The sequence below is a fragment of the Hakea prostrata genome, chromosome 6, assembly GCF_041222555.1.
Source record: "Hakea prostrata isolate BN-2017 chromosome 6, UWA_Hpros_2, whole genome shotgun sequence".
Classification (NCBI taxonomy): domain Eukaryota; kingdom Viridiplantae; phylum Streptophyta; class Magnoliopsida; order Proteales; family Proteaceae; genus Hakea; species Hakea prostrata.
In genome coordinates this window covers 25,654,688-25,669,250 of record NC_142605.1, presented here as the reverse complement: position 1 = coordinate 25,669,250, position 14,563 = coordinate 25,654,688, and the positions used below count along the sequence as shown (strand labels likewise).

The 14,563-nt window shown below is 37.9% G+C and overlaps 1 protein-coding gene across 3 annotated transcripts; it reads left to right on the top strand.

Moving 5' to 3' along the window:
• Positions 1-1,429: 1,429 nt before the first annotated feature.
• On the top strand, positions 1,430-12,809 carry LOC149012906 (Tetratricopeptide repeat (TPR)-like superfamily protein). Of its 3 annotated transcripts, XR_016173973.1 has the most exons (4): positions 1,430-1,653; positions 1,764-4,082; positions 8,204-8,360; positions 12,366-12,809. XR_016173973.1 is itself a non-coding variant. In XM_089158809.1 (2 exons), exon 1 carries the CDS (start codon positions 1,896-1,898, stop codon positions 4,050-4,052), a length of 2,157 nt encoding a protein of 718 aa, XP_089014935.1. In that variant the 5' UTR covers positions 1,430-1,895; the 3' UTR covers positions 4,053-4,082; positions 8,204-11,096. The 3 variants fall into 3 exon arrangements, 1 of the variants encoding a protein (XP_089014935.1); XR_016173972.1 differs by lacking the exon at positions 12,366-12,809 and adding an exon at positions 9,125-11,096 and having other exon boundaries at positions 1,430-4,082; XM_089158809.1 differs by lacking the exon at positions 12,366-12,809 and having other exon boundaries at positions 1,430-4,082; positions 8,204-11,096.
• The last annotated feature ends 1,754 nt before the right edge of the window (positions 12,810-14,563 follow it).

Sequence of the window (14,563 nt, the reverse complement as noted above, 5' to 3'; positions counted from 1 at the left end):
ACAAATTAATCTTGCATGCTTCAGCTTTATCATATTAACAAAACATTGTCAGTATTATTTGACTTATTGAAAGAGGCAATTCCTAAGCTCAACTCATTAACAAAGTCTTTGTATGAAACTCTAAAGATTTTTAAAGACTTGGGCCTCAAGTATAACAACATCGATGCATCCTGCAACAATTGTATGCTGTAAAAAAACTATATATATATATATATATATATATATAAAATATTTTTTTAATTTTTAGTATTATATAAAAAAGTTTGAGGTATGATAGAATGGATGTGATAGTTCCTCGATGTTTACGTAAGGGTGTCAATTGGTACGGTTTCAGTAATTCGGTACAATTTTAGTATGATATCAACTTTGAATATCGAACGCATCGCTTGGTATTTGCAAAAACGGTTTAAACATGATATCTAGTGCGGTACAATTTTAATAAGAACGAACCCATGTCATTTTTGTTATTAGTTATTAAGATATTAATGAAATTACGATCAAATAATTGATATAATCTAATATTAATAGAAACAAATTGCAAGATAATAGTTTAGGATTGAATGTAGATAGAGCAAGTTTGGAAATAAAAGTATACGAACGACTAACAGAAAAGATGCAAATTTACCATTGTGTTATGGATATAAAAAGTCACAAATTAATCTTGCATGCTTCAGCTTTATCATATTAACAAAACATTGTCAGTATTATTTGACTTATTGAAATGAGGCAATGATCCTAAGCTCAACTCATTGACAAAGTCTTGTGTTTCGGGAGTGGTGACCTCTCAAGATTTTGACGGACTTGGGGCCTCAAAGTATAGGAGGGCGACATCTCCACCTCCCTCGTAATCCTCCTAATCTCAATATATATATATACTCTTCACCCTCTCAATCATTCCCTCACCTCCGCCTTCGATCCTTTCTCTCGCATCTGGGTTCGCATCCGCAACACCACCCACTTCACCACCATTACTTCCGGCAACGCGCCCCACTCCGCTCCTGCTCTTAACGCCTCATCTAGTCCCTTCCACCACAAATGCTTTTCACCTTGATCCCTCCATCTCACTTGGCACTCGCACCATGTCATGCCCATTCGTAATGCGCAGAATCCCATCATTGTTGCATTGTTTGTTGTTGGTTATTAAGATATTAATGAAATTGCGATCAAATAATTGATATAATCTAATATTAATAGAAACAAAACATGAGTAAATCCAAAAAGATGAGTGAATGACGAAACGAAAAACTAAAATAATAAATTAGGGATAGGATAAAGGTAAATGTTTTAATTATAAAATTACATTCATATTCCTGTAATTTGGTACAATACCAATTCGATACATAGCCATACTGAAGAAATTCGATTTTGGTACATTCGGTACTGAATTTTGAACTCTACGATGTGGTTTTAGATGGCGCTGTTCTTAAGGTTAAACAGTTTCGGTATCCAATTTATACTCTTTTGTATACGTATGCATAACGTCCCCAGCCATCTCTCACCTTCTCGAGAACCAAAAGCCAGAAAATCAGATTTCAGACATTAGGAGCCCATACCTGAATCAAGCTTCAAAGAATGTCGAGAAGAGTAAAACGCTGTATGGGACACGAAAGAATCTCACTTTTTTGATAAGCGTGCTGCAAGGTTCCAGTGCAGGTAAGCAAATAAGCATTCCTTGAGGTCAAGTTAGCTGATTGTCCATTTGTGGAGTAACTTGCGAGGCACTAATTGGATGTGGATTTACGATCAAATCTTCTGTTTCCCAGGCCAATGATTGTCGGAGTTCATCAACAAGATTGGAGTGACTTCCTAGATGGATTTAAAGAACCAGTGCACACTCTGTTGTAGCAAAGTCACACAAACTGATAAACCGTGAGATGTAGGCAGAGCCATAGAAAATGGGGACGACCCTCATTCCCTGTATGGTAAGAAGGCCACAAGTCAGCGGGCTATTAACAAAAGCAAGGATCTTTCCATCTCCTTCTGCTCACATTCAAGATGTTGTCAGGCCAAGCAAAGACCTTTCAACACCAGGAATACAGGTGCTCTCTCAGGAACTGTTTGAAACTAATACCCAGTTAAAAGAATTGATTAACACTGGTAATCTAAATGATGCCAGGCACATGTTCGACAAAATGCTTCAGAGAGACAAAATTTCATGGACTACTATAATTGCTGGCTATGTCAATGCATCTAATGCCTCTGAAGCATTGGTACTTTTCTCATGGATGTGGGTCGACCCTACAGTCAAAATGGACCCCTTCATTCTCAGTCTTGCACTCAAGGCTTGTGCCCGCAATTTGGAACTGAAACATGGGATGTCGATTCACTCATACTGTGTGAAAAGTGGTTTAGTGAACTCTGTCTTTGTGGGAAGTGCCCTTTTGGATATGTATTTTAAAGTTGGATCCATTTCTTTAGGTTGTAGAATCTTTGATGAAATGCCTCTAAGAAATGTGGTCTCGTGGACTGCTATTATTACTGGGCTTGTCAGCAATGGTTACAGTAAGGAGGGTCTATTGTACTTCTCAGAAATGTGTGGATCTGATGTTGAGTGCGATAGTTACACGTTTGCTATTGCTTTAAAGGCTTGTGCTGACTCGGGTGCTATAAGTTATGGCAAAGCAATCCACACACAGACAATGAAGGTGGGCTTTGATTCGTGCTCATTTGTGGCAAATACTTTGGCTACCATGTACAACAAGTGTGGGAAATTGAACTATGGGTTGCGCTTATTCGAAAGGATGAGGATCCGTGATGTAGTTTCTTGGACAAATATCATTGCTACATATGTGCAGATGCGTCAAGAGGAGGATGCAATCCAGGCTTTCATACAGATGAGAGAGTTGGATATTAATCCAAACGAGTTTACATTTGCTGCAGTTATTTCAGGTTGTGGTGCACTTGCAAATATAGGATGGGGTGAACAGTTCCATGCACATACACTACGCACTGGTCATATTAGTGCCCTCTCTGTTGTCAATGCCATCATGACCATGTATTCAAAATGTGGATGCTTAGCTTCAGCTTCAAAAGTCCTTCATGAGATGAAGAGAAGAGATGTGATTTCTTGGAGTACAATAATTGCAGGTTATTCTAGTGAAGGAAATGGTGAGGAGGCTTTCGAGCTATTTTCTTGGATGAGGAAGGAAGGTCTGAAACCAAATGAGTTCACTCTATCAAGTTTGTTGAGTGTTTGTGGAAATATGGCAATTCTAGAACAAGGGAAGCAAGTCCATGCTCATGTCCTGTCCATTGGTTTAGAACTTGATATTATGATTAATAGTGCTTTGATCAATATGTATTCCAAATGTGGGAGCATAGATGATGCTTCACATATATTTTATTCATCAGGAAATGAAGATACAGTCTCGTGGACTGCTATGATTAATGGTTATGCTGAACATGGGCACAGCAGAGAAGCTCTCAATCTCTTTGAGAAGATGTCAATGGTTGGGGTTAGGCCAGATTATGTTACCTTCATTGGTGTACTTAGTGCATGTAGCCATGCTGGACTAGTAGACTTTGGTTTCCACTACTTCAACTCAATGAACATGGATTACCAGATTAAGCCAGGGAAAGAACACTACGGCTGCATGATTGATCTTCTCTGCAGAGCTGGAAGGCTAAGTGATGCAGAGAGCATGATTAAAAACATGCCGTTTCAACAGGATGATGTTGTTTGGTCAACACTGCTCAGGGCATGCAGGACCCATGGTGATGTGGAGTGTGGGAAACGTTCAGCAGAGCGCATTCTTGAATTGGATCCTACTTGTGCAGGAACACATATCACACTAGCCAACATCTATGCTTCAACTGGTAGGTGGAGAGATGCAGCAAATATGAGGAAGCTGATGAGATCAAAGGGGGTAATAAAGGAGCCAGGTTGGTCATGGATTAAGGTCAAAGACAAAGTGTCTGCCTTTGTGGCCGGTGATCGCAAACACCCACTGGGCGAGGATATATATTCGATGTTGGATTTATTGGCATTGAAGGCAGAACCGGCTGGGTACTCTCCGGATAGTGCTTGGTTGCTGCATGATGTTGAGGATTAACAGAAGGGGCTCCAGATTATTGTGTACCAGGTAATTTTCCTCTCTCCTGGGCAGTTCTTTTTCCCATTCTTTAAACTTCAGCATGCCTTTTCAAATAAGAAAAATCATTGTCAGACCAAGTATAGATCCTTGTTCAATTGGTCCTTTATGCGTAATGAGAGAAGGCTGGATCAACGATTACTAACTCCTAGTGGGCTCATGCAAGGTAATAGCCAATTTATTACCCAAAAGTCTGGGTTTAGAACAACCAGCATTGATCTAGAACAGCAGTTCCTCCATTCTGACCAGATGGTCAGAAATTTGAGTCTGGAAACAACCCCTTATCAAGGGATAAGGCTGTGTACACTATGACCCTCCCCAGACACTGCAGGGGTAGGAGTCTCATGCACTGGTTATGTCATAAAGGATTACCTAGATATTGAGTTCTGAAAATAGGAATCAGATTTAGAAACTACTGAAATTAGCAATTAAATCAAGAGTAATAAGTACATAACAGAATAGAGACATGGTAGAGATTAGCAACTATATGGTGGTGAAATTGAAACTGAACCAGTATTTGCAACATATATGAAAATTGGAAGTTGCAGTAGTTATACTGCTGAGTAAAACACTCAAATTTAGGGATCAAACAGGTTACCAGTCAATTGAATGGAAAAGTGTGTTGGCAGTCAAAAGAGGAAGAAAAAAAAAGGTGTGATACTCGAAAACTGACGATGGTTAAAGATCAAGGTGGCAGTTCAAGTGAAAAACATGAATTGGGAGTTGCATGGGCAAGGATCAAGAAAATTAGACTTTGACCTTTAGTAAATAAAAGAAGAGAAAGAAGGGAGATTAGGCCTCTCATTCACTGTGGAGAAGGAATCCCCGAGGTTCTTTTCCTATCATACTCTGCTTCTCACAAAACTCAAGCAAGCTCAAGGCTAATTTGTTCTTCAATTTGTTGGGGTGACCCCCTACTCATTTAACCTCAATGAAAAATTGCAACATAAGAAAATCCCCCATGTGTGGAAGGAGGTTTCCTTATTACTGAAGTTTCACCCAAGATATAAGATCTTTTATAACTCAGCAAAATATAATCCACTGCCTAATTTCATATATTACTCAAATGCCAAAACTGCCTGACCTACAACCCATAGGGCACTTAAACATATTGGTCCATTCTTGTATGATAAAGTGGCCTGGTTTGTTGCTGGCTTTCTTTTTCTTCTGAACTAGATCATATGTACAACGGAACTGGGTACTGATGCAGACTAAGGGTATATGCATGAGGAAGAAAGGCTGGCCCAGCAAAGTTTCTAACTAGGCCCAATAACTTTAGTTATAAGCCATAATTAGGTCCATGTGTTGATAATACTTAAGCCCTTCTTCAACCCCAAATCCTGCCTATATGTAACCACTGACCAACATCTATGGAGAAGATAGTGTGGCTAACTGTGTGGGTCTAAGTTGCTGCTACCTGTGAAGGTAATGTTGTTAGTTACTTCTATCATATTTTGTATTTGGGAAGATTTCTATTGTCTCTTGAAATATTGCATCATTATTGATTGAACCCTGCACTTTCTAAAATCACAATTAACCACCTCATGCCTATCGGTGTTAAATATTTGTTTTGGAGTAGCTCCATAAGTGATAAGCTAAGTGAAATCATTTGAGGTGGCACAGCTGTGTTAGATGGAGGCGTCTAGATGCCCCTATACAGGGGAATGATTTAATCCAGATCAGGAGAACTAAAAGAGATAGGTGCAAACCTAAAAGAACCTTAGGAGAATTGGTGAGAAAGGATATGCATGGGTTAGGCCTTGTATCAAGTATGACATCAAATAGAGCTGATTGGAAGGCAAGGATCCATGTAGCCAACCCCGTCTAGTTGGTATAAAGCTTCTTGTTGTTGTTGTTGTAGTGGTAAAAGTCCATTGCAGCCTCATTCAAAGTACTAAAGTCTGAACTGCCATTTTGCTGTCATAAATCAAATTGCCATACTACTGTTATCTTAATCTCCAACCTCGAACACCCACCACTGCCACCCCCTCACCATCTCAACTCTGAACTACTCTCTTCTATATTGCCTCCATCCTCAACAACTGGATCACTGACATCCAACGTGTTTACCAGGATAAACTTGACCAGAAGCAGTTTGTTATGGGGTGAATGGTGCCCCAGCTTCAGCCATAGTGTTGAGCACACAGTCACAAATACATTCATTTCTAATAATCCTTTGGTTGGACAAGCAAACTATGAAATGAGAGTAGAAGATCTATGTGACAATTTAAACGGAAATGGAAGGTTACAGAGACAGGAAGACAAATAAGAGGTGGGCACATGTGTACAGCGAGTAGCAACGTAGAGCAGGGTTTCAGTTCACTGTCCCACTAAGAATCGAACTCTTTCCTATCAGGGAAGCATCAAGGGAAACATACTTAACTTTATCATAGGTGAACCATTTCCTTCCCAGAACCTCTCTCGTCAGCTCTTTCAACCCAGAATTCAAAAGGTCGGGGAACCATTTCTTTGTAGAAGGAATGAAGGTCCACAGTGTTACCACTTTCTGTTCATGATTCACAAAGAGATCCTTGACATTCCCTTGGATTCCAACTCCAATGAAGATGTGTTCACCTACTTCTCTTTCTTGGCCTTCTGCTTGTCAGTCATTCACATCAGTTAAGCCAAAATCCTTAATCAGATCACCATACACCAGCATTGGTGGGTTCCACTTCTATTTATTCTGGTTCTCTGAAAAATCTGTACATGGGCTTTACTAATGCATTCTGTTCTCCAGTGAGTGTGGGTTCTTTCTGAAACCACATTTTGGAGTGAACGGCTTATCTGTAATGGTTTCCAAGTTCATTTCTGTTTGGGGCTCTTATGTTTTTCAGTTGGATAGGGGAGATTCAGGCTCTCAGCATTCTGGGTTGGCTTTAAATTGGATTGGAGATATTGAGAGGAGATGTGCGGTTTTAGTGTATCCAGAGATTTGACTGCTCTTCTGGCCACAGAACCTGTTGAAAATGAGAATTCATCTTCACCCTGTGTTGAATTACAACAGTTGTTTTGAGCAGTAGTATGAGTCCAAGATATTACACAAGGATTTGAGTTCTCTTCCAAGTGGTTTATATATAATATCTGTTTCCTTAGTATTTTGTGTTTCTATTATTAATTAATTAATTATGGGATAATTACTGTTGTCCCCTTGTACTTTGATTTTATTACTCTTTATCCCCTCTATTTTTTTAAAATTGCTAATCCAACTTTAACTTTGTCTAAAATTACTAATGCCCCCTTCCGTTAAGCTCAGTTAGTTTACTGATGATGTGGCATCTATATATTTTTTCAAAAACCCAAAAATAACCCTACAATTATCTATTTACTTATTTACTCTTTTGCAAGTTATAATACTATCCTTAATTGACATTGTAAAAAAATTAACTTTAAATTAATTTTTCTTTTCTAAAAATAAACTACCGAATAAAGAAAAGACTTGATTTTTCTTCTCTAAAAAGAATGCGCCGAATAAAAGAAATATGTGATTAAATAAAACTTAAAATAGAAACTAAAATATTAGGAAATATCAAACGTAATTCAAAGTTGAAAATTGAAAATCTCCTAATATATGCTAACCATTGTACAAAGTATGTGGTCCCACCAAAGCCAAAATTTATTGTAGAATATAAGATTTTAAGGATATAATTGACATTCAATATAGTTTCTAAAAATGAGGGTAATGTCATATTTTTTAACTTATTTATTTTAATGAAGGGCAAAATAGACATTACATATTTGATGTTAACAACCACCTTTACCCCCCTTTTTAGTGGGGGGGCAACAATAATTTCATAAAGAAAGAGGTTTGATTAGTAATAAAACCAAAGTACAAGGGGGCAATTGTAATTATCCCATTAATTATTTATTTATTTCTTTATTTTGTGTGTGGATGTTGTAGTTGAGTGTCTGCAGTAATTGCAGACTTCAGTGAATGTTGATAATGTCGACTGCTATTTTGTTCTTCTTAGTAGTTCTTTGGCTGCAGTGATGCTTGTTAAGAGAATGCTTCTTCTCAATCAGCAAATTCCAGAGTCAATTTAACTTTGCATATTTGTATATCAATATATATCTAAAGCTAATTTTGCACACTGTGCATGTCTGTCTGGCTTTAGAGATCTTGCTCCCTGGGTTCGTTGCCTTCTCCATTATCCTCTCTGTTACATCTCAACAAAGTGGTGCTGCTCCATTCTCCGGCTACTCAAACCTTGGGTTGTGCTGCTCCAAGTTTTATCGTCTTCTTCCTCACATATCCAAATTCCTTCAGTGCAGGTAAATAATTCTGTTCTCATCCTTCATTCACAGATCTGAACTGAAAAACAGTTTTAGAAAATTGTCATTTAGTGTTGAAATTACTCTATGCGGGAAGAATCACTCAATGCTGGTTCATGTAATGGACATATCTACAACAAATTGTAGGGAAACTCTTGCCTAATAAACTTTAAATAATAAAGAAAAGTGGAAGGGGATTGTTTGAGTCTTATGGTGCTGTTAGTGTTGCCTCTGGATATGGAGCAAAAAGAAATAATAGAAAAACACAAATAAATAAATAGAAAATAAAAAGGTAAATAGTAATTTAGGTGAAGGGTAAAATAGTAATAACATACTACTCTGGGTTAGTTTGAGCATTTTGAAAAATACACAAATGCCATATTGCCATGTCAGCAGTTAATAAACACCCGTTAACAGTAGCGGCTACAGCAAACCTATGCAAACCATAGGGTTTGATAAGTAATTTTAGAGCTAGTAATTTAACAATAGTAACATTAAGTTCTCCTTTTCGGTTTTTATGAACTAGTTTCAGTAGTTAAGCCATCGGCAAAATAAGAATTTCTGTTTTGATGTTTATTGAAACTAAAATCTTAAAGAAAATTCGTATTTTTAAATTCTTCAGCTACTTAGTAGCAATAACTTTGTTCTGTAACCTATGCTTCATAATTTATAGATACGAGAGGTGGGTTACAGCATCCCATGATTTTGATGATTAAACTACTGTTCTATTGTAAAATTGTGCTGGTGTGATGACTCAATTGCAGATCTGAGATGATGAGACCTAGGCTAGTTGGTAATGAATCTGACTCTGAGGTTTTGTGGGTGAATGAAAGAATTCATCACCAAAGGAGAAAAGCTACATGGCCCACAAAGGGGATGGAGGAGAGAAGAAAAAGGAGCAAGCGTTGAGCCTCAGAAAGAGAGTGCTTAGGCTTGAAGGGAGATAAAGGGGAGACCCCAGGAGACAATAATGAGCCTGTTCCTTGGGTGTCAGGACAAGTGCCAGAAGAAGAAGAGATGGATTAATTTCAAGGGAATTGGAGTTCCAAATATGTTGGAAGAGCCTTGAGTTAGTGGTCCATTTCCTGAAATTGTGTTCCATCCAAATGTGATTGGTAGCTGCATTGAAGGTCAGCCTGCTGATTGAGTCACAAATGGTAGAACCAACAAAAGCCTTTCAACCAACTGGCATTTTCTAGTGAAGGGGAGGATTCTTCTACTTCTGGGCCAACATTTGGCTTGGAGCCTTTTCAGACTGAGGCTGAGAAAGAGCAGTTGAAGAATAGATGCCCAACGTTTTCATTTGAATTCCAACAAAGACAGCAGCTATGAGAAGCGTTAAGTTGGTGATGGGAAAGAAAAGACTGCATTGGGAGGTACTGAGTAGAAAACACCCCAGACTGTGAAGCAAAGCCAAAAAGTGTGGTGTTTGGACAAAACCAGATTGCCCAAGGAGCAGAGGAGCTTTGAAGTGAACTAGGTCCCAAGCATCTTTAGCCTTAAATGGACAGGAAAAAATTATTCCTCAAGATAATACTGTCACTTCCCCCAGGAAGACATCTAGGTATAGAGACCAGCATACTCCAAATGTGGGTAGGAATCAGTTGGTTTGAGGTTGGAGGGGCCCAGCCTGTGGATTCTAAAAGATCAGCCAACAAAGCAGTCTTAGGGAGTCCCAACTCCTGTATGATGAATGATTCTCGGGATGACTTGATGGAGGATAATTTCAAAGGGAGGTCAGTTGTCTTACCAAAGAAATATAGATTTGCTGTCACCCAATAAGAGTGCTGATTGAATCCATCGCCTGGGGTGGGCAGCAAGGATTTTGTGCCATGCACAAGAAGAATTCTTAGACACTGAAAGAATCCAAATCTAATCATGCAGTAGAAGGCCTGAGTATAATCAATCAACCCAAATGCGGTTCTTTTTAGAGATGATTTTCCAAAGCTTGATGATTCATGCTAAACTCACTTCTTTGACTCTTCAAATACCAAGGCCACCTTCTTCTTTATGGAGGCAAGCAGAAGCCCAGTTGATGGAGTGAAGGAATCTGCAGATCTCCCTTCCTTTCTAGAGCAAAGAGGTCATCAAAGATTCTAAAGATTTGATGAGTGGGAGATCAGAATTCCAGACATATAGATATAGGCGGATTCCAGGACAGATTTCACAAGAACTAGATGACCCAACTAGGAAAGCAGCTTGCCTTTCCAGAGTTGGAGCCTTTTTCCTCATAAGGTTAAGCATGGGAGTGCATCGGTGCAGTGGTGAGCAGAAAGCCTAGCAGGAATCAGAGGTAAGCCCTACTACTTGGATGGAAACTAACCAAGAGAGATACTAGTCTTATTGATCATATGAGCCTTATCCAAGTCATTGACACTGACCAGAAAAGATAAGAGATTTTGAAGCGTTGGTGTGGCAGGCCAACAGATCTTGGAAACATTCACAGCTAAAAAATGGATTCCAGGGAGGAGATCGAGGCTCTAGGGTTGGTTGTGATACAAAGCCATACCATTCCTTCTTTCCTTTTCTCTTTTTCTTATTTTCCTAAACTGTTCTATAAGTTCCAGCAAGCAATTCTTGTTCTACCATGGCTGTCATTGGATAATTTCTAATCCTTTCATGTCTTATTCATCTGCCATTACTGTCATCTTGTTGCTTTTCTGCATGGTTCCCTTCAGTATTCCTATTCCAGTGGTTTCTATCCTACTAATCACCTATTGTTTATTATCATTATTATTTTGTCCCCCCCCCCCCCCCCCCAATACTACCTTTGGCAAGAATTGGGGAGATAGCTGATCATCCGATTGTGAGTTAATTACTAATTTCTGGTTTTCCTAGGTTTCTATTGTCTGACTGACCAGAATGTGCTCGCCCAAACATATTTCTTTGATATTCTGGCATATAATCCATCTATTAGGACCTTGTTTTAAACCTAGTTCCAGCCCCAATAAATAAAGCGGTTTGGGTTATACTGACCATATTCCCTTCTTCCCACTTGTGCTTCACTGTAGTTCTGGCTTTCTAACTGGTTTTCTAGTCCTTGTGTATTCAGCCTGATCAACCTAACATTTCAGTTACTGTCTTAAAGATTAGAATGAAGTAGTTTCCTATGTGAAAAGTACCACTCCACATAACCTTCTTACATGTTGCATCAGTCTGAACAGAACGTTTACCTAATTTGAGTTTTCCAGTGATGAAAAGACCAATTATGTTTGTTACAATCCAAGACCTCTGTAATAAGCTAAGGAACTGAGAAAAAGAAAGAAAACAGAAGAAAGAGAAAGTAGAGAGGTTTCACAAGCTTTGGAGGAAGCTGCGATTAGGTTGCTGTTTCTCCTAATCGGAGGGTGTATTTATTATTATAATAACAAGTGAAAATTCCAGTTCTGCCCATCACCACTTGACTTCAACAATGTTCAGACAAATGGAGAAAGAATACTGAACCAATTTGACTGTAACCTTCCATTTTACTTGGTCATCCTGCAGTCTTGGGCTACATTGAGTTGTCAAATCATCCCTGAAATTTGTCAAGAAACTGGTTATCTTAGTTACATGTTGCTCACTGAACTTGGTAAAGACGGCTGACTGACCTCTAGAGACACTTGCTGGTACTGAGTCATTCCAGTTAAGTTTTTTAGATTGAGGAGGTCGCGGGTCTGGGCATGGACATATACTACCAGGAACCAGTGCAGATTAGGAGCTTGAGTGTTTTGAATTCCTTTCCTAACAGGAGAGGTTACACTAGTTTCAATTGGAGATTTTAGGTTTTGCCTTGGGATAGATGTCTTAGAATTCACCGATTCAGTATTACCTAGTTTGCTAAGATCTACTTGACCAGGTGGTCGATGTTCATATCTAGCTTTACAAATCGAATTTTTTAAGTTGCTCGATTAATTAAACTGTTTCTAAGGTATGTGAAGTTTTGTTATCGACAGCTAAAAGGAAACATCTATGACTGCCAGTTTTAATGCTTAAAAGATGTAACTATGAGCAAATACTTTACAGGGGCTTGACAAAAGTTGGTAACAGTTGGAGAATACCGTCTGCCTGAGGTCCAAGACTCCCAAGTTGGAACTGTAATGTACTTCGATTTTCCAGGACAGGTGCACCCAGCCAGATCACCTTCAAATTTCATGGAGATGTCGCAGTTTTTCCTGATGATTCAGATGAACATGAAGACTCTTATTCCAGAGCTCCCCATATTGGCTAGAGGATCGTCTTCGTCAGATAAAAAGTACACTGATCCTTATGAACTTGGGAAATTGGCAAGCCTTTCGACTGCTTTGAATTTTTTTTATGGGTAAATTACATATAAACCTCCGGTGTTCAAAATCAATTACATATACTATCCCTGAAGAAAAAAAAAAAAATCAATTACAAATGACCCCTTACTTTTAAGAATTGAAAGCCATAAATGAACAGCTTGTGCTGAAACACTAAAGGGTATATGTAATTTGCCTTTCTTTTATTTATTTATTTATTTATTTTTGGTTAAAATAAATTTTTATTGATATGATTGGTTCTGATGGGTTTTGTCATCAAATGTAACTTCGTAGGAATGGATCAGTTGTAGACTCGGTCGTGAAGAAAAAAGATTTCTGCTGGGTGTAAAGTAAATGTTAAAATCAGATAAAGATCAAAGTCAGGTCAGGTCCGTTTGTGTTGGGTCAAGCTTTTAATTTTTACCTGTCAAGCGTTGTAAATGGGTTGTCGAAATTCACATCCAAATTTGCTTTCGTATTAGTTTAAGAGTGTCTCATATCCAGAATTCTCTTACCATAAAATATTTGTATTTGTCTACTAAACAATCGGATTTGGATTTGAATAATTGCTTATTGGATCAGTTAAATATCTAGATAAAAGTTAATCCGGATAGAGTAAAGTATTCAACATTTTTCTCTGAAAATGGATGATAATTTGATTAAAAAATCTTTAATCAGAAATAAAAAATTATCCGGTTAGAGTAAACTATTAAACACTCTCTCTAAAAAAGGGCTGATAGCTGAATTTGGGAACTGGTAATCGGTAACCGGAAATTGTAGATCGGAAAAAAAAAATTAAAAAAAATGACAATCACCAATCAATAATCAGATAGTTTACGGATCGGATTATTATTGGATATCCAGATAAAGTTCTAGATTCGAATTCGGGTCCATTCTCTATATTTCTACCGGCTTTGGATCTGGATTCGGATTTGGATAACGGTTTGTAGTTTACAAGTCTACCCTTTTGGCTTAGGACAGTCCAATCATTCAAGACAAGTTGGGATTGGCTAAGGATCCCTTTGATAATCGATCGCATAACAATTTTCTGGTATTTCTTGCTCGAGGAAAAAAAAAAGCCGAAAACCATTGGATAAAATTCTTTTGTTTCATGTGATTTTTAAATTGAAATTTATGAAAATTTTTGCTTCAAGAAACATTTTTTTAGGTGCAGCATAAATTTAAATAAAAGAGTTTAGTGTGCTAAGAAGAACCTGTTTCTAATTTTAGAAACAATCAGAATTACTTTTAGTGTTTTTGGAACTAGAGACATTACAAAATCAAACCCACTCAAAAGTCGAGTATAAACTAGTAATCACCGGAACCAAGCCGCAAGAAGCCCAATCAGAGAGTAAAGCAACCCATTAAGGACATTAATAGTAATCTTAAAGTCATTAAGTCACAAAAAATCTGGATACATAAGCAGAAGGCAAAACCAACAAAACCATCACAAATTACTAATTCAACAATGAAAAAAAATGAGTTTCTTCCAGCCTTTGCCTAAGCCACCACATGGAGCTTATCCAAGTCACTAATTTTTCATACCCTTTAGACATTTTTATCACCATTTAGGTATAATCAATTTTAGGGGCAAAAGTGTCCAAAGAAATGAAAAATCACTATTTTAGTTAGTTTTATAAATGCAAACTCAATTTTTATTAGTTTTGTAAAGTGAATCATTGAGTGATTGCTTTTGAAAAGAAAAACCTAAAGATAACTAATCACGTAATTTTTCAAAAAAAAAAATTCAAACCATGTAAATACAATAGTCTACAAAATATAAGGGTTTACATGTAATGTCTCATATATTTTTGTTTTTCATTGCTGTATTGTAACCAAGGTTCGACATATCGCTTCGTGTCGCCGTGTCGCCGTGTCGGTGGCTAGCGACACCACCAACACGGTGACATATCGCGATATATCGAGCGACATTTGGAGGGG

Bases quoted from the DNA above. Each gene is read 5' to 3' on its own strand.
- LOC149012906 (XM_089158809.1), top strand. From the start codon at position 1,896: ATGGGGACGACCCTCATTCCCTGTATGGTAAGAAGGCCACAAGTCAGC.